The 17,966-nt window shown below is 49.1% G+C and overlaps 1 protein-coding gene across 1 annotated transcript; it reads right to left on the reverse strand.

The window, feature by feature from the left end:
• Window positions 1–13,884: 13,884 nt before the first annotated feature.
• LOC136520711 (cytochrome P450 77A3-like) lies at window positions 13,885–17,330 on the reverse strand. The gene is made up of 2 exons (XM_066514354.1): window positions 15,986–17,330; window positions 13,885–14,873 (listed from the first exon to the last, which is right to left on the reverse strand). Exons 1-2 carry the CDS (start codon window positions 17,081–17,083, stop codon window positions 14,388–14,390), a joined length of 1,584 nt encoding a protein of 527 aa, XP_066370451.1. The 5' UTR covers window positions 17,084–17,330; the 3' UTR covers window positions 13,885–14,387.
• Window positions 17,331–17,966: the final 636 nt, after the last annotated feature.

Below are 17,966 nucleotides of genomic sequence, written 5' to 3' on the forward strand. Positions count from 1 at the left end.
ATGCTTCAAAGGTCCATCTTTTATACCTTAGCATCACTTGGTAGACATTGTCTCCTATACTTCCTATCTAAGCATATGTGCAAGCTTCAATCCAAACTCTTAGCATAAATGTAGGGGGTGCAATTGCTACCGTATGGAGTTCATGAAACTTGTCCTTATCCTTTTACACATAGTAAATATGCTTGGACAAGCAACATGGATTCAATTGAATTTCAATTCATATCTTTGTGAAAGGGTTGTCATCAATTACCAAAAAGGAGGAGATTGAAAGCTCTAGTTTGGTTTTGGTGAATTGATAAAACCCTAAGTGCTAACCTAGTGAATTGATAAAACCCTAAGTGCTAACCTAGTTCATCAAGTGATCATGAAATAGGTAGCACATTTCAAGTGGTGAAGCAAATGAAGATCATAATATGATAATGGTGATGCCATGGTGATGATCAAGTGCTTGGACTTGAAAAGAAGAAAGAGAAAAACAAAAGGCTCAAGGCAAAGGTATAAATGGTAGGAGCCATTTTGTTTTGGAGATCAAGACACCTAGTGAATGTGATCACATTTAGGATCGATAGCCGTACTATTAAGAGGGGTGAAACTCGTATCGAAATACGGTTATCAAAGTGCCACTAGATGCTCTAACTCATTGCATATGCATTTAGGATCTAGTGGAGTGCTAACAACCTTGAAAATGTTTGAGAAAATATGCTAACACATGTCTACAAGGTGATACACTTGGTGGTTGACACATTTGAGCAAGGGTTAGAAACTTCACCGGTGCTCTCTACAGAGAAGACGGAGGTCACTATGAGTGACCGGACACTGGTCTCAGAAGGATCGGCGCGTCTGGTCTATAGAAGCAGCGAAGATGCTAACATCGATCTCTGACCAGATGTTGGGTCACTTAGTGACCGAACACTGGAGGGTTGCGTCTGGTCTTGCTGACGTGGCAGCGCACAGGGGAGACACCGAGTGACCAGATGTTGGGTGAGTCCGTGAAAAATTATTTCTGGATGCTTACTAGAAACGACTGAACGCTGAGGTCCAGCATCCAGTCACTTCATAGCAGCATGTCCGATCATCACTTGACCGTTGGTATCAAGCGCTCAGTATTTGAAGAGAGGGGACACATGGCGTGCATCGCACGACCGGACACTGGGGTCCTGTGTCCGGTTGATATGATCGGAGCGTCCGGTCATCTCGTGTTGTGCCCAGCAAAGGGGTACAACGGCTCTATTTCATGGGGCTTCTATTTATGCCCCATGGCCGTCTCAAGCTCACTCTCTTGGCCATTTGCATTAACATAGCAACCTTGTGAGCTTAGCCAAAGCTCTCCCACTCATCTCCATCATTGATTCATCATCTTTGTGAGATTGAGAGATAATCTAAGTGCATTGCTTGAGTGTTTGCATCTAGAGGCACTTGGTGTTCGTGTTTTGCTGCGGGATTCGCTTGTTACTCTTGGTGGTTGCCGCCACCTAGATGGTTTGGAGCAGCGAGGATCGTCGAGCGGAGGTTGGTGATTGTCTCCGGCTCTGATCGTGGTGATAGTGAGGGGTTCTTGACCTTTCTTTGGTGGAGAGCCAAAAGGTACTCTAGTGAATTGCTTGTGGCTTGTGTGATCCTCATCTTGTGTTGGTTATACGACACCCTATTGAGGATTTGGCGTCTGATGCCAATCAGCACGTGAAGCTCTAAGTAAGTGAATCTCCACAACGAGGAGTAGCTTGCCGGCAAGCAAGTGAACCTTGGTAAAAATCATTGTGTTCATCATTTGATTCCGATGTGATTGGTTTTCATTGGTATTCATCCTTGTGATTGATTGGTTCACTCCTCGATAAGGCGGTATAACTATCTTGCTCTCTCTCTATATTACCATAAACTAGTTGTCAAACTCTTTAGTGTAGCTAGTTGTGAGAGCTTGTTAGTTTGGTTAGTGTGGCTCTTTAGTTAGCCTTTGAGAGCACACTAAGTTGATATAGTGACATAGTTATTATGTGGATAGAAACTATATTAACTAGAATTGTGGTAGGTGGCCTGCTTTTTAGTAGGCTAGCGCAACACTTGCTTCGCCTCATAATTGTCTAACCGGTTTGTTAAGTGTTGTTGTAGAAATTTTTAATAGGCTATTCACCCCCCTCTAGCCATTAGGACCTTTCAGCAGGCCACGACCATAGAGGTGTAGGGCGAGCGGCCCAACAGGCTAGCCCATGTGGCTTGGCCTAGGCACGGCGCACATTTTTGCATAAAGGTCCCTGTGCTTTTCTCTATCGAACATGAGATCCAGAGCACTATTTATATGAGTCAATACTATTGCACCTAGGCCCTTACCTTCGTTTCTATTTTCGTTGTGCCAATTTCCTAGAGAGCCCGAGCAGGGGATGCCACACCGGGTGGTCGGTCGGGGAAGGCACGACGGTGACGGAGGACTATCCATGGGGTGTGCGGGACCAACCCGCATCCATGGGTGCCCACAGCACAGGATGCGGTGACCCACAGCAGCGGGGCGACATACGGTGGCGACACGGCACGACGACTGGAAGGCTCTATGGTGGGGGGCGCATCGGCGGCAAGGTGCTCGTGCGGTGGTGGGCTAGGGCCCATGTGGACCTGAAGGAGTGCATAACCACGCCGAGGAGGGACAGCGCTGGGGGCTGCGGTCCAGTGAGGCCGTGGGAAGGCAGCGAGAGCATAGCCGCACCGGTGCTACATGCGGAGGAGCAGCAAAGAGTGGCGGCATGGAGCTGCAGCACAGAGGTGGAGCGGTGCGGGAAGGTGTGAGGACAAACCAGCTAGCGAGGCACGGATGAGCCAGCTGACCTCACCGAGCCTGCCCTGGAGGTCGCCCAGAGCCACGAGCCATGGGCGTGGCTGCACAGGAAACATGACACGGCGACGGCGGCACAGAGGAGGCTCGAGGTGAGGCGGAGCTACGCGTGGTGAATCCATACCAACGTGGACGATGGCGGGGATGTGGACAGGGCGGTGTTACTGGATGTAGCTCCAACGTGGAGTCGTAGGGTGCGCACGAGCTCGCGAGTGGCCGGGCAATGACATAGCAAGCATGATTGGAGGCGGCGTGGTGCTGCGGTCATGGGCGCGTGATGCGAGGAGGGAAAAGGAGGGGTGGTGCCATGGAGTAGCAGGACCAGCATGACAGTGGGGCTCACAACAGACTGGTAGGAGGTATAGTAGGCAAGCAACGAGAGTGAGCAGCTATCGGCGGTCGTGTTTTAAGTGAGCAGCAAGAACAGCGCCCTGCCCAACAGTCTGGAGGGTGCGTGCGTACGAGCAGCACAGCGCTGGCACCGGAGCGTACAAGGCCAGGCGTAGGACAGCAGTGGCATGGATGGGACGACTCAACCTGGCGGGACATGAAGGTAGACAACAGTACTGCGACCAGGACAATAGCGCGATGAGACAACGGAGGCAGACCGTGGTTGAGCGACAGTGGTGGCACACGTGCTGGCGCTGCGTAACTCGTGGCCAAGGAGATCGTGCGCGCGCAGTGCCATTAAGGCGGCCATAGCGCTATGTAGGGAGGGGCATCCCCATGTGCGCGCAACAATGGCACGGGCCGGCCGACAGCGTTGCAGTGGTGCAGGGGCCAGGACGTGGCGCGAGACGGTAGGAGCACAGCACAGAGCGAGGCAGTGGCAGCGGCCGGGCTGGTCGGAACGACGTCACGCATGCTTTTAAAAGCGAACAAAAAACAACTTACTAATGCGACGAAGGCTCAAGTACACACTTTGATGCAACAAATCTTACCAAAACACGAAACTAAGATTTAGAAGATTTTGTTGGAATTCAAATGCCAAAAATAGCATTTTTATCTACTAAACTTGCACTTCAAACTTTTATCTAAGTATGAATTACAAGCTATATTTTATTTGGTTTATAAAAAATGTTTTTCACACTTAATCCTATAGAACAAACCATCCACTACTTATTTACTAGAATTGTTGTCGGACATTCCTAAATATTTTTATGCACTGAATAATTTAACTTGAACATTTATATGAGTCCACAAAACTGAGTCACACAGTATCCACTTATCACTTCAAGTTTGTTTTAAATCAAAATTCAAGGAACTCGTTTTCAGAAATTGTTTCTTAGGCCTAAATCTCGGTGCTAAATAAGATCGTAATACCAGGGATGTTACATGTGTTTATTTGGATGTTGCATATGTTTACATATAGGTTACAAGTGTTTTATTTGGATGTTGCATATGTTTTACATGGGTTTCAAGTATTTTTCAGGTGTTTTTGCAAATATTTCAGATGCATGTTTTAAGTGTTTCATATACTTTCAGAAGTATGTTGCAAATGGTGCATCTGAATGTTTCAAAAGTAGATTAGGTGTTGTATCTCTCTCCTCACTTTTCTGTAGCCTTTTGTCTCGGTGTCTCCTCCTTCTCCAGACATCTCCTCCTCCCAGGACTAGCCGGGCATCCGCCACCCCCTTCTCTCTATCTCGATGCTAGTAACGTTTGGGACAGCGTGAGCCCCGCATGAGCGTGCGAAACGACACTGAAAAAACAGACTGCATGTACGCGCGTGTGGACGTCTCACGGACGGACGCTAGCAAACCTCTTCCATAAATTGCTGAGGACCACTACTGGATTCAGGTTCTTTGCCAAGTGTCTGAGGCACTCGGCAAAGGCCAAATTGCACTCGGCAAAGCCTTTGCCGAGTGCGGCACCTAGCAAAGAACACACGACAAAAAATTGATCGGCAAAGCCCTCTTTGCCAAGTGTCTTTTATCGAGCACTCGGCAAAGGCTTTGCCGAGAGCCCCGGGGGCACTCGGCAAAGAAAAGCGACCGTCATGGCACCAGTCCCGTTGACGGTGGCTTTGTCGAGTGCCAACCCTGCAGGCACTCGGGAAAGATTTTTTTATTTTTTTTAAAAAAATTCTTTGCCGAGTCCCCCCTGGCCGGCACTCGGCATTTGATTTTTTTAAATTCTTTGCCGAGTGCCCTATTGCCGGCACTCGGCAAAGTTTGAATTTTTTTTAAATTCTTTGCCGAGTGCCCTTTGGCCGGCACTCAGCAACGGTTCAATTTTTTTAAAAAAATCTTTGCCGAGTGCCCTCTTGCCGGCACTCGGCAAAGTTTGAATTTTTTTTTAAATTCTTTGCCGAGTGCCCTCTTGCCGGCACTCGGCAAAGTTTGAATTTTTTTTAAAAAAAATTCTTTGCCGAGTGCCCTCTGGCCGGCACTCGGCAAAGTTTGAATTTTTTTAAAAAAAATTCTTTGCCGAGTGCTCTCTTGCCGGCACTCGGCAAAGTTTGAATTTTTTTTTAAAAAAATCTTTGTCGAGTATCCTCTGGTCGGCACTCGGCAAAGTTTGATTTTTTTAAAAAAAATTCTTTGCCGAGTGTCATGGTCATGGCACTCGGCAAAGCTGAAAAAATGGTTTTCCGAGCACCCATTTTTCTAGCTTTGCCGAGTGCTGTGACCATGGCACTCGGCAACGGGGTCCTTTTGCCGAGTGCAACACTCGACAAAGTGACCTAAAACGGCAATTTTTTATTTTTTTTGCATTCCATCATGACAAATAAATTCATACAATCATATATCTCATTCATCACATATATATCTCATCCATCACATATATATCTCATCCATCACATATATATCTCATCCATCCATATATCCATCTGCACATATCACATCCATCACAATATATATCACATATATAATAATAAGTGCTCAAGTCCATCCAAATAAATCCACAAGTCCATCAAAGTCCACAAGTGCATCACAAGTCTATCACCAAGTGAACAACAAATGAAAAAAATACAACGTGCACTCATCTCGGCCACTGCGACTGTGGTGAAGGCCCAGTTCCATCATTCGGAGGTGCATGAGGTGAATTATTCGAACCACCATCAGATGGAGACTGCACAAAGGAGAAAAGATTGCATATGAGACAAGATTATTTGGATAGCTAATCTAGGAAGGTAGAGGCCATACAACCAAAGCACAAGCGAAAGTAAAAAACTTTCATGCTCACAGGAGTAGCTGGAGCTGCAGGACGCGGAGGCAGAGGTGGAACCAATAGCCCAGCTGGCAGAGAGAATCCCACACGTTGCCCAAGCCCTTATAAGAACTCTGTAATGTCCGTCAGTCTTTACGCCTGGGCCTGCTGCTCGGCCCACTCGGCCTCCAGCTAGGCCGCCATCCTCTGGTGCCCGGCCTCCAGCTCCAAACGTTGCCTCATTTCTTGTTCCAGCCGGGCCTACAATATTTCACTCCAATGTTTCAGTAATGCAAAACTAATTAAGGTGTGTAAAGATCAATGTATGACGAGTAAAATAGGAATAACCTTGAGTGCGTTGACCCGGTGCTATGCAGCGGTCGGCCGTGTGCGAATGGCCGGGCTCTCGCTCGTGCTCCGTGCTCAGATCTGAGAGAGAGAGAGGGAGTAGAGGCCGTGTCGATGACGCCATCGCCAAGCCAGAACCGCCCATGCTTTTTGCCTTGCCCTGTCCTCATGACGGTCTCTCCATCGAAGTCCTGGGTGCTTGGATCGTGGTCTGACCCATGGAGCGACCTCGCCACCTCAATGTACTCACTGATGCGGGAGTGGACGCTCGGGTTCGTGTATGCCTTGGGCGGATCCTCCTGGTTGAAGGAGACGTTGGACGTCGCCTTGCCCTTGTGGGCCATACACCATGCCTGGAAGTTCAAGCAAGCTTGGCCACTATGTGACGCCGACTACGAGAAAGACAGCACGATGATTAGAAATTAGGCAGAACTGAGCGTCACAATAGATAAATGAATTCACGTACCCATGCTTGTTTGTATCTGGCGAGGCTGTGGCAACCTTGATGGTGTGCTGGACCTTGCATCTACAAACGACGGTCCTAAGCATCCCTATGCATCTTGAGGTACTCCTCCGTGGACCACCTCTCCACCATCATCGCCCAGTACTCGGGATACGCTTAGCACCACCAGGGAATCATCTACACGTCATCAAGTATTGGACATATAAGAAGATCAAATTAAACCAACTTAATCTTAAAATGAATCAATATTGATGTTCTTCATTTACCTCAAGGTACTGCTCTCGGGTCAGCTGCATCTATCTTGCGTCTTTCTTGGTTTTCCTCTCTCCAAGCTTCGACCCATAGTAGGTTACGATGGCCTAGATGCGCACCTCATGATGCATGTCGGAGATGAGTTTTTCACAGGCTTTGGTAGTCGCCTGCTTTGCCCTGGCCTCAAATCCCTTCTCACATCTATAATAAGTCTGCATACAAAAGCGATGTATCCATTTATTATTTCAAGAAAAGTCCAATGAATGCGACGTATTGAGCAATGTTGTGCGAGGAAGACTTACCCAAAGCTCTGCCTTCACCCGCACCGCCTTATTGGGGTACTCTGCATCGGTGGCAATGACATAGTGGTCAAACGATTAGGCCGACTCCATCTTCGATGCGTACATGACATTGCTGGGGAAGTGTTGCCTGCACAGAAGACCCAGGATGCCGTTGACTAGCCATGCGCTAACACCCGACATAACCACCCAGTTCCTATACAAGTGATTAAGAAAAATTATTAGTTTTTTTTCATCATATCATATGAAGTAGTGGTGATAACATATAAAGTTACTTACTTTTGCCCTTCGGGGTGAATCGCTGGGCGTTGGTGAGGAAGCGAAACATGTGGGAGGCTCGCGGGACCTCGCAAGTAGACACTCGAAGAGGAGTTAGAGGAAGCGGAACCCGTGCCTGCCACCTCCAACTCATCGTCCTCGTGCGGCCCCTCCTCCTCATCCGTCTATCGAACCAGCTCATCGTCCGACTCATCCATGGGTGCCACCTCCTCCTTCGGCTCCTCCTCACGCGGCGTGGGAGGAGACGGCCCCCTCTTGCATCTGGTGGTCCTCCTCCTCCTCCTGTCTGATCCCTCCGCCACCCCCTCTGCCTCCTCCTGCAGCCGGCGTGGTCTTTGGTAAATCAAGCTCACGGACCTATGACGGTCGCCCGACATCTTTGTTCAATCACCTGCAACAAAAAAGAAAAACAAGACGTAATTAGAAATAGGTGCAAAAATGAAGAAAACATAATTACAAAAAACATTGTATTACATGTATTAAAAATAATCTTCATGATTGAGATTAGCTGGATCATAGGTATCATCATCACTATCAACATTGTTCAACTCATCAACACTATTCGAAGGAGGAATGTTGTCTTCATTGTCATTGCCTAAACGTAATCGTTCAAGCATTTGTATGTCCTTCAGATTTCGCACCTCGTCTCTAGCGTCCTCATCATCATGCCTTTTATTGTCTACTTCCATTCCTATCTCTTCGGTTAAGTCTATGTCAAACCTTCCTTGTAGTCCCTCTTCTTGATAGAACTCTCCATCATATGTGTTTGGTTTGAAGTTGCAATCTTCATCGTTTGGGACAAGTAGTTTACCATGTGGCGATACCTTGTGCACAATAGACCAACCCTTAAGATGCTTAGTGTCTTTGCACGCGTATGACGTATAATAAACCTGGACAGCCTGTTGAGCCACAATATAGACATCTTTTCCTGGATAGACAGAATCCTATCGAATCTCGACTAGCCCAAGCTTAGGGGTCCGTCTCGTTACTCTAGGATGAAACCAGTGGTATTTGAATATGACAGGAGTAAGAGCTTTGGAACCATAGAATGATAGTTCATAGATTTCTTCAATTCTTCCATAATAGTCGAGTCCATCAGTGTCGGGCATAACAACTCCACTATTTGTAGTTTTTCGATTGGGCCGACTATTCTTCCATAATAGAAGAGGTTTGGAACTCGCAGAGTGCCTAAGTTCACTCCCCTCTTTAGATTCGCTGCATACCCATCAGGGAACATTAGCGTCTTGATCCATTCAAGTACTTCCCTCCTTTGGTCCTTTTTCAAGACGAAATTGGCCTTAGGCCTTCTCCAGGTATTGCCACGACTAGGAGGCTGCATCTCTTGATTTGGTCTATCGCATAATGTTGCTAGGTCCACTCTAGCCTTAGGGTTGTCCTTAGACTTTTCAGTGTCCATGAGTGTTGCCCAAAGTGCATCAGCGATATTCTTTTCAGTGTGCATTACATCAATGTTATGTGACAGAAGGTCATCAAAATAGGGGAGCCTCGTCATGCCCGAGATATGAGTCCACATATGTTGCTCACCATATCCCACAAAACCATCTTCTTCATTGGGCACAAGAGCATCTATCTAAGCATGAACCTCAGCACCAGTCATCATTCGCGGTGCAGGGTTTGTCACTTTGACACCTTTCGTAAAGTTCTTGATGTCTTGTCTGAATGGATGGTCAAGAGGTAGGAATTGACGATGTCTGTCGAACGACAAATACTTGCCACCCTTCTACAACCAAATGAACCTCACACCTTCCTTGCATATTAGGCATGGGAACTTCCCATGAACACACCAGGCATAGAATATCCCATACGCCAAGAAGTCATGGAGGGAGTAGTGGTACCAAACATGCATTTTGAAGGTTGTCTTTGTAGCTCGATCATATGTCCATACCCCTTCGTCCCAAGCATAGACCAATTCATCAAACACAAGCTCCATGAACACACCCATATTACTCCCTGGGTGTCTAGGAATTATCAACAACAAGAATACATTATGTCGTTGAAAAGAGACACCGAGGGGGAGATTAAGGGGGATAACAAAGATGGGCCAACATATGTATGGGGCAGCCATCATTCTATAAGGATTGAACCCATTTGTTGCCAGTGTGACACGTACATTACGAGCCTCATCTACTTTGTCACGATGTTTGTCATTAAAGCGGATCCAAGCTTCACCATCGGATGGATGTACCATCTTGTCAGGATTATACCATTTGCCATTTTTGTGCCATGTCATCTGTTTCGTGGATTCCTCAGTCATGTATAGCCATTAGATCCTCGGTAGGAATGGAAGGTACCATAGGATTTTCACGGGGATCGTAAGTTGCATCTTCTAGCCGTCATCAGAGTCTACCTCTAGGTACCTAGAGGATTTACACTTTGGACAGAACTTTGCATGCTCGTGTTCTTTCCTAAATAGGACGCACCCCTTCGGACAAGCATGTATCTGCTCATAAGGCATCTTAAGTGCACGAAGGAGTTTCTGTGACTCGTACATGCTCTTTGGCAGAATGTGGCCCTCCAGAAGCAGAGTGCCAATCACGGCCAACATTTTATCAAAGCCAGGTCGACTCAAGTTTAACTCGGACTTCAACCCCATTAAGCATCCAATGGCATCCAGTTGAGATACCGTTGACCGATTGTGAAGGGGTTTCTGTGCCGAGTCCATTACATCATAGAATGCCTGTGCGGCTACCTCCATCTCCTCCTTCTCACGTTCCTCATCGAACTGTCCTTGGTGAAAGTCATCTAACATGTCCGCTACCCCGGCATTAGCATCAAAAGCCTCCACCCGTGGTCTCACCACCTCCTCTCTCATATGATGGGCTTCACTATGGTGGACCCACCAGGTGTAGTCCGGCGTAAATCCATTCTTCACAAGATGTTTACCCATTTCCACCTTGTTTACCCTTCTCCTGTTTCCACATTTGCTGCAGGGACACAAAACTAGGCAATATCCTTTAGCAGCCTTGCCAAATGCACTGTTTAAGAAAGCATCGGTCTTGTTCATCCATTCTGTGGTGTAATCACTCGGACTTCTCCAGCCCGTGTACATCCACTAACAGTCATCCATCCTCTAACATATGTATCAGTGAGTAATATAACCATCAATTGCATCTACATGATGTTTCTACTGTCTAATAGGTGAGGATATGTCTTAATCCCACCTGTGGATGCGTAGTTGAGGTTAGTTTCCATGGTCTACTCCTATCCGAGATAGAATTTCGGCAGCAACTCCCCGCTGTTCTCTAAATACACGTCCTGCCAAAGAAGAGTGCGTATCCAGAGAACAACAGGAAGGTCATGCTGAAACTCTATCTCAGACCGGAGCAGACCATGGAAACTAATCCATCTACGCATCTGCGGGCTATCCAAAAAACGTGGACAATCCGAAACAGATACGGTCATAGATATGCAAAGATCTGCATACCTCCAATCGTATCTCTTTTGAATGGGAGACGCCTAACTAGGTTACACGATCTACGACCATGATATGGAAAAAGGGGTTATACCTAGGGTGGCGGCGGAGTAAGGCTAGCGGGGCCATGGTGGGTCGGTGCAATGGCGAGGCGACGCGGTGCAGGTAGACCGACACGGCGACGGGAACTCCGACTCGGCTCCGACGGGCTCTTCTCTACAAAAATGGAACAAAATACTGTCATTTAAAAAAATTCGACAAAACCTCCCCTACATGGTGAGGTTTCCAAAATCTGCAAAAAACAATGGCACGATTCCCGACAAGCACATATGTCTCAAGAGAAGCCATGTAGTTTGGATATCAATCCATGCAGAAGAATATATCCAAGTAGTATCACTACTTCTACTACTACTTCCACTATTTCTACTACTACTACCACTAGTTCTACTACTACTACCACTATTGCTACAACTACTACCACTAGTTCTACTACTATTACTACCACTACTTCTACTACTACTACCACTAATTCTACTATTACTACCACTAGTTGTACTACTACTACCACTACTTCTAATACTACTACTACTACCACTAGCACTACTAGTACAACTAATACTACTACAACTATCACTATCACGATAACAACAAGAGAGAAGGCATACCTGACGGGCGCCAGGGGTAGGGGCGGGCGGCGTCAGGGTCGGGGTCAGGGTCGCCGAAGTCGGGAATAGGGTCGGGCACGGGCGGCGTCGGGGCAGGCTGTCCACGGGGCGTGGCCGGGGGCAGGGCCGACGTAGGCAGGGCGCGGCCAGGGGTAGGGCCGGCCGGGGGCAGCACGACCGGGCGGGCGGCGCGAGTAGGGCCGGCGTGGGCAGCACGGGCAGGGCGCGGCCGGGGGCACCAAACCTTCTCAAATGTGGAGATGTCCTGGTTCGTAAGCATCGTACGTGACAACGTGCATCAAACCTTCTCAAATTTTTATCATAGTCTCCACATATGATATCACGACATCCCAACAACTTTCATGATTTTCGGACTTCGTTTGCTTTTTATAGAATTTAAAAACACTTCACACGCAAGTTCGCTGTCATGTTTCGTGAACAAGATGTCCGAAATTTCGGGTCTGTTCCTGGATACGGTCTCACACTATACTCAGTAACATGACTATAATTTTTTGAATCATTAAATTCCATTATTCGTACCACGTGCAGTTTAAATTTATATTTTTTGAAAAAATTCAAATAAACAAAATAAAGTAACTAAATATATTAAAAAGCCATAAAAAATCCCCAAATTTGAACTAGGAGTTCTTGATACTTTAAAAGGGCTCCACAAAAAATTTGGAGGCCAAAAACAAAAAAAAAACTTTACCGAGTGTCGGGGTATGGCACTCGGCAAAGGAGGTCTTTGCCGAGTGCTAAGAATAAGGCACTCGGTAAAGATGGTTTTGAATTTTTTTAAAAAATTTCCTCTTTGCCGAGTGCCTTCACAGGGGCACTCGGCAAAGACATTTTGAAAAAAAAATCTTTGCCGAGCGACGTGTCAGGGGCACTCGGCAAAGTATTTAAAATAATCTTTGCCGAGTGCCAGATCTAGGACACTCGGCAAAGAAAATTTTAAAAAAATCTTCTTTGCCGAGTGCCAGATCGGGACACTCGGCAAAGTATATTTCAAAAAAAATCTTTGTCGAGTGCTAGATTTGGGACACTCGATAAAGATTTTTTTTTTAAAAAAACCTTCTTTGCCGAGTGCCTCACAGCAGGCACTCGGCAAAGAAGGACGTGTCCGAACACCGTTAAGGCGGGCAGCCTATGTCGAGTGCCGTGCTTTTGCCGAGAGCCTGGCACTCGGCAAAGAAGTCCTTTGCCAAGAGCTTTTTTTACCAGGTGTCCGGCACTTGACAAAGAACTCTTTGCCGAGTGCGGCACTTACCGAGTGCTCGATTTTTTATACTCGGTAAAGCAGTTTGTACTCGACGAAGAACCCGTTTCCAGCGGTGGACAGGCTTACCTAACCAGACTCAGTCCTGAGCCTTGTTTAGATTACCCCAAAGTTCCAAGTTTTTTTACTCTCTCTCTCTATCACATCAATTTTTGGACGTATGCATGGAGCATTAAATGTAGGTAAAAAAAATAACTAATTACACAGTTTGATTGTAAATCACGAGATAAATCTTTTGAGCCTAGTTAGTCCATGATCAGATAAAATTTATCAAATACAAACGAAACGTGCTACAATGTCTAGATTGCAAAAATTTACAATCCAAACAAGGCACTAATAAGTCTCACGTAGGCGGGCCACAACATCTTCACAGTTTTGGGCATCTGTTTCGTCGTGGACCCACACAAGAGGCGATTCGATCCACGGCGACACGTCAACTGGTGGCGTCGTACGCGCGCGCACGCAAAAGAGATAAAACATGACGGCGCCGTGAGTTGGGTTGCAGGTCCCGTTTGGGACAATTTGCGCATTTATCTGACGCGACACGACACGACGGCGCCTCAGCATAAAATTTGTATTTTTGCATAGCATCATTCGACGCACTGTGGATGGACACGATGCTTTCGGCGTCCCTTTGGCTCCGCCTTGATCCTTGTACGCCAGCATCGTACCATTAACACGCACTGCTCGTACCATCAAATGTGCATTGAAATAGACCAGCCGCATGTAGTATAACCGATACAAAAAGAACAACAATGCTCCTATTTTTCTAGCGAAAAAGTGTTTTCTCTCACAACAAATCACCATCAATCAATTTTCAACAAACCGAACATGAACAATATATTTGCCACGCACTGTTGCACTTACATATGGACGATGATAGCTCGGTCCGGAGAGGAAATCATTTAACATTGTTATTTCTGGACATGAGATGACAACCGATATATATGATCGAGCAGATCGATCATGCAATAGCTAGTACGTACATTTTTTTGATCAAATCAAGAGAAAAGAAAAGAAAAGAAAAATGAGAGAAAGCTAAAACCACAGTACTACTATTAAAAAATAATAGCACAGGGAACACTAGAAAAAAATTTATGATATTGTGACAGCATCGTGCGTTGCATCCACACTGAATCACATTCATCTTCCCCCGGCCGTACGTACGTGTCCATCCAGCCATCCGTCAACTAACCAACAGCTAGGATGACCTTCACCGTGGAGTAATTAATAACTGTATTTTAATTATACCGCCGCGCGCCATAATCACCCTCCCGTACCATGCATGCAATGCACCGCACGACACGCACGTACACGTGGCAGCAACTTACCCAGCCAGAGAGCCCAGAGCAGCTAGTAACTTGTAGTAACTTTTTTTTTACAAACCTTTCACCATCACTCCGCCGTCGCCGTCGCCGTCGCCGTCACGGCGGGGTGGTCCCGCTCGACGAAGGCAGCGTGGAGCGGGTTCTTCATGACGACGGTGAACGCGAACGTCTCAGTAGGATCCGGCGGTCCCTCGCCGGCGGGAGGCGTCCACCGGAACGCGCGCACCATGTTGGCGAGCATGAGTTGGATGTGGAGCACGCCGAGCGTGGCGGCGGGGCAGATCCGGCGCCCGGCGCCGAAGGGCATCATGCGCAGCGCGCGGGTGCCCGTGATGTCGGTGTCGAACCCTTCACCGCCCTCCAGGAACCGCTCGGGCCGCCACAGCTCCGGGTCCGGCCACGTCGCCGGGTTCTCCGTCACCCACGCCGTGTAGAACTCCACGCTGGCGTCGGCGGGGACGCGGTACCCGCCCAGCTCGGTGTCCCGCGTCGCCGCGTGCGACAGCACGAAGTGGCTCGGCGGGTGACGCCGGAACGTCTCCTTCACTACCGCCTGCACATGCACCAGGGAAATTAAAACGGTCGTCGTCGTCGTCGTCATCGGCGGCGGCGGCGCTGAGGGACCAACATGACCCTGGGAATGTGCGTGCGTGCGTGCGCGTGCGACCATCGCTTTCGGTTTTCAGCTATATACAGTTGTGGTATTAAAGCGGTAGAGCACGTCGTTTTCACGACGGATGAGGAGCTCTACCGCTTAAAAGGAAATAAAGTTTTATGTACAACACTAATGGTGCCAAAAAAGAACCCGGTTATAGGACCAACTCAAACACCAGCCATAGAGCCAACATACAGAAGCCACCGCTCATGCGCTTATTGATTTAGCCCGTATTACACATGGCCCTACGTCTCTCAACAATATCTTCGTTGGCCAGATAGGCGACCGGCTCTGACATTTTACGCTCGTTTTCGAAAATTCTCCTATTCCTTTCCTTCCACAACTTTCAAAGGTTCCACACATCCTCCCACCAGGTGACGGATGAACACTAGCAAATCACTTCTTGAAGTTCTAGAAGCACATCACTAATTTTTGCGTCAACTGTTCCTAATTAGTAGCCGCAATTTTGTTCGCAAGTCGGAATAAGTACACTCTCCTACTTCGTTGGTAGAGAAAAACATCATTTTTAATTTTAATTAAGAGACTGTCAAGTGTGACTGTCTTTCAGATGAAAGCGAAAGTGAAGCCGTCCATTTGCTACCTAGTACTACCTACCAGTACCAAGGATATATCATGTCAACTATTCTGTTTAATTTTCCTTTTATTTAATCCATTCAATTCATTTGGGATCGATCGCGCATATGCATCTGTATAGTGGAAGCTTATCCATCTGCAATTTCATATCCAAAAATTCAACTACCAGTTTCGTGCAGTCAAAAAATATTCACTACTCCTATGTGCAAATTGAACTAGTCTAGTATATATTGCGACATTTGTGCCAAACTCCTATCACATTCCCGTGTTCTTAACAATGTATTTTCCAATGTGTGTATGCGTGTGTTTTATCGAATTCCAATGTTGTTTGGAACTTCGGTGTTTGTTCTATAAGTCCGAAACCGAAATGAATGGAAAGAAAGGCCATCAGAAAGTTCAGTAGAACTAGTGTTTACCTGGAGGTAAGGCATGGCCTCGACGTCGGCTTCGGTGATCCGGGCGGTCTTGCCGGCCTTGGCGACGACCTCGTCGTAGAGGCGCTCCTGCGCGGCGGGGTCGAGGATGAGGTGCATCATGGCCCACTCCAGCGCGGTGGCGCTGGTGTCGGTGCCGGCGCTCATGACCTCGGAGCAGAGCGTGACGAGCTCCTCCTCACCGAGGCGCTTCCCGCGGCCGGGCGGCTCCAGGTCGAACAGCGAGTCCACGTACGCCTCCCCGGGCCCGCTCATCATCTCCACGCCGCCCTTCGCCGCCGCCGCCCCCTTGGTGCCGTCGCGGAGGAAGTCCCTCCGCGCGCGGACGAGCGGCGCGAGGCAGTCGAGCTGGCGGCGGCGCAGGGCGCGGGCCTCGGACAGCTGCTTCCTGAAGAGCGGCGTGAGGAGGGGCAGGAAGTCCGGTAGCTTGGGCAAGGAAATCATCATCACGTCCTTGAGCACCTCCTCGATCTCCCGGATGAGCTCGTCGGGGATCTTGGCGCCGAAGCAAATGCAGATAAGGATGCTGCAGATGGTGAGGCGGCAGCCGGCCATCACCCGCACAGCACCCTCCGCGTTGAGCTCGGCGCGGAGGCGGCGCAGGTGCGCGTCCACGGCCCACTCCCGAATCCAGGAGAAGGACTTCACGCGGTGCGGGGACACGATCTCGGCGACGAAGTTGCGGCGGAGCGCGCGCCACAGCGGGCCGTAGCGTGCCGAGTTGACGGTGCACTTGCCGACGCTGAAGAGGAGGCGGGTGGGGCTGTCCTCGGGTCGGCTCGCGAACATGGGGCCCTGCTTGACGAGCGCCTCGTGGATGAGGTCCGCCGACGTGACCACGATCAGGGTGCGCTGGCCCATCCGCATCGTGAAGATGGGACCGTACCTCTCCCGCAGGTCGCGCACCACGTACATGAACGGACGCCGCTGCAGGATCACCTGGAACAGGTTCCCCACCACCGGCCAACCCGGCGGACCCGGCGGGAGCCCGTCGACGCCGCCCGTCTTGGAGCACCGGCGCCACCACATCCCCGCCAGCGCCGCCGCCAGCACCACCAGCAGCACGTCGTTCACATCCATCGATGATCTCTGTTTCTCTCTCTCTCTCTTGCTTCTTGGCTATGGCTGCCGCGCGCTTCCACCACGGGCAGCCAGAAATGAACCAGCTAGCTGTCTGTCAGCGTGGGTTTACTGCTGCTGCTGAGCTGAGCAGTGAGCAATGGCGGTGGGGGAGGGCACTGGGTGGTGGAGCTAGCGCTATATAGCGGAGGGGCGAGGTGAAGCTCGGCTCGGTACCGTGGCGGCGTAAATGCGCGCCATCTACCATGTGAAAGAGGGCCATCAATGCTCCTGCGTGTCATTCAATGGGAGCTCGGAGAAAACCAGCAGCAGCACCACAGCTAGCAGCCCGCGCGCGCTCACACAGTGTCTACTAGAAGCAGGATCGGAGCGCGTTAATGGCGGGTGTCAGTGGCACGAGCCGGTGCCGTTGGGGAGACGAGACGACGCGCGCGCGCGACGGCGACGACGGCCGCCGCGTGATGACTGGCCAGTGCCACTGTGCCACTGAGCTACAGACCAAGAAGTGGCCTCCCGTGCTCGATGCGGTTGGCTGGGTACTTTGCTTGGGTTAGCTCGCGGTTGCACCGGCCGGCCGGCCGGCTCAGGCTCGTGTTTGGGGCTCGTCTCGTCTCACTGCGTGTGCCATCTATATGTTGACGTGGACGCTGTGACGGAACTGTTTCCCAACCTTTCGGCGTTAGAGGGCAGGCCAAATTGGTTAGCACTTGAAGCCGGTCGCCGTCCGGCCATGTCGATCAAATCGATAGCGAGAGCCGAGAGAGAAGCCCCCCAGCCCGTAGGCATAGCAATCAGTACTATGGCCCTGTTTGGCATGGCTCCACTTCTAAACTTCAGTAACTCCATCAAAAAATCTAGCCAAACACCCTAACTCCAAAACTCC

Source organism: Miscanthus floridulus, chromosome 18 (assembly GCF_019320115.1).
Source record: "Miscanthus floridulus cultivar M001 chromosome 18, ASM1932011v1, whole genome shotgun sequence".
NCBI lineage: Eukaryota > Viridiplantae > Streptophyta > Magnoliopsida > Poales > Poaceae > Miscanthus > Miscanthus floridulus.

Excerpts from the sequence above, each read along its gene's own strand:
- LOC136520711 (XM_066514354.1), bottom strand. The coding sequence starts at position 17,083 with ATGGATGTGAACGACGTGCTGCTGGTGGTGCTGGCGGCGGCGCTGGCG. Across the intron at positions 14,874-15,985 it reads AGGCCATGCCTTACCTCCAG|GCGGTAGTGAAGGAGACGTT; the intron begins GTAAACACTAGT and ends GTGCATGTGCAG.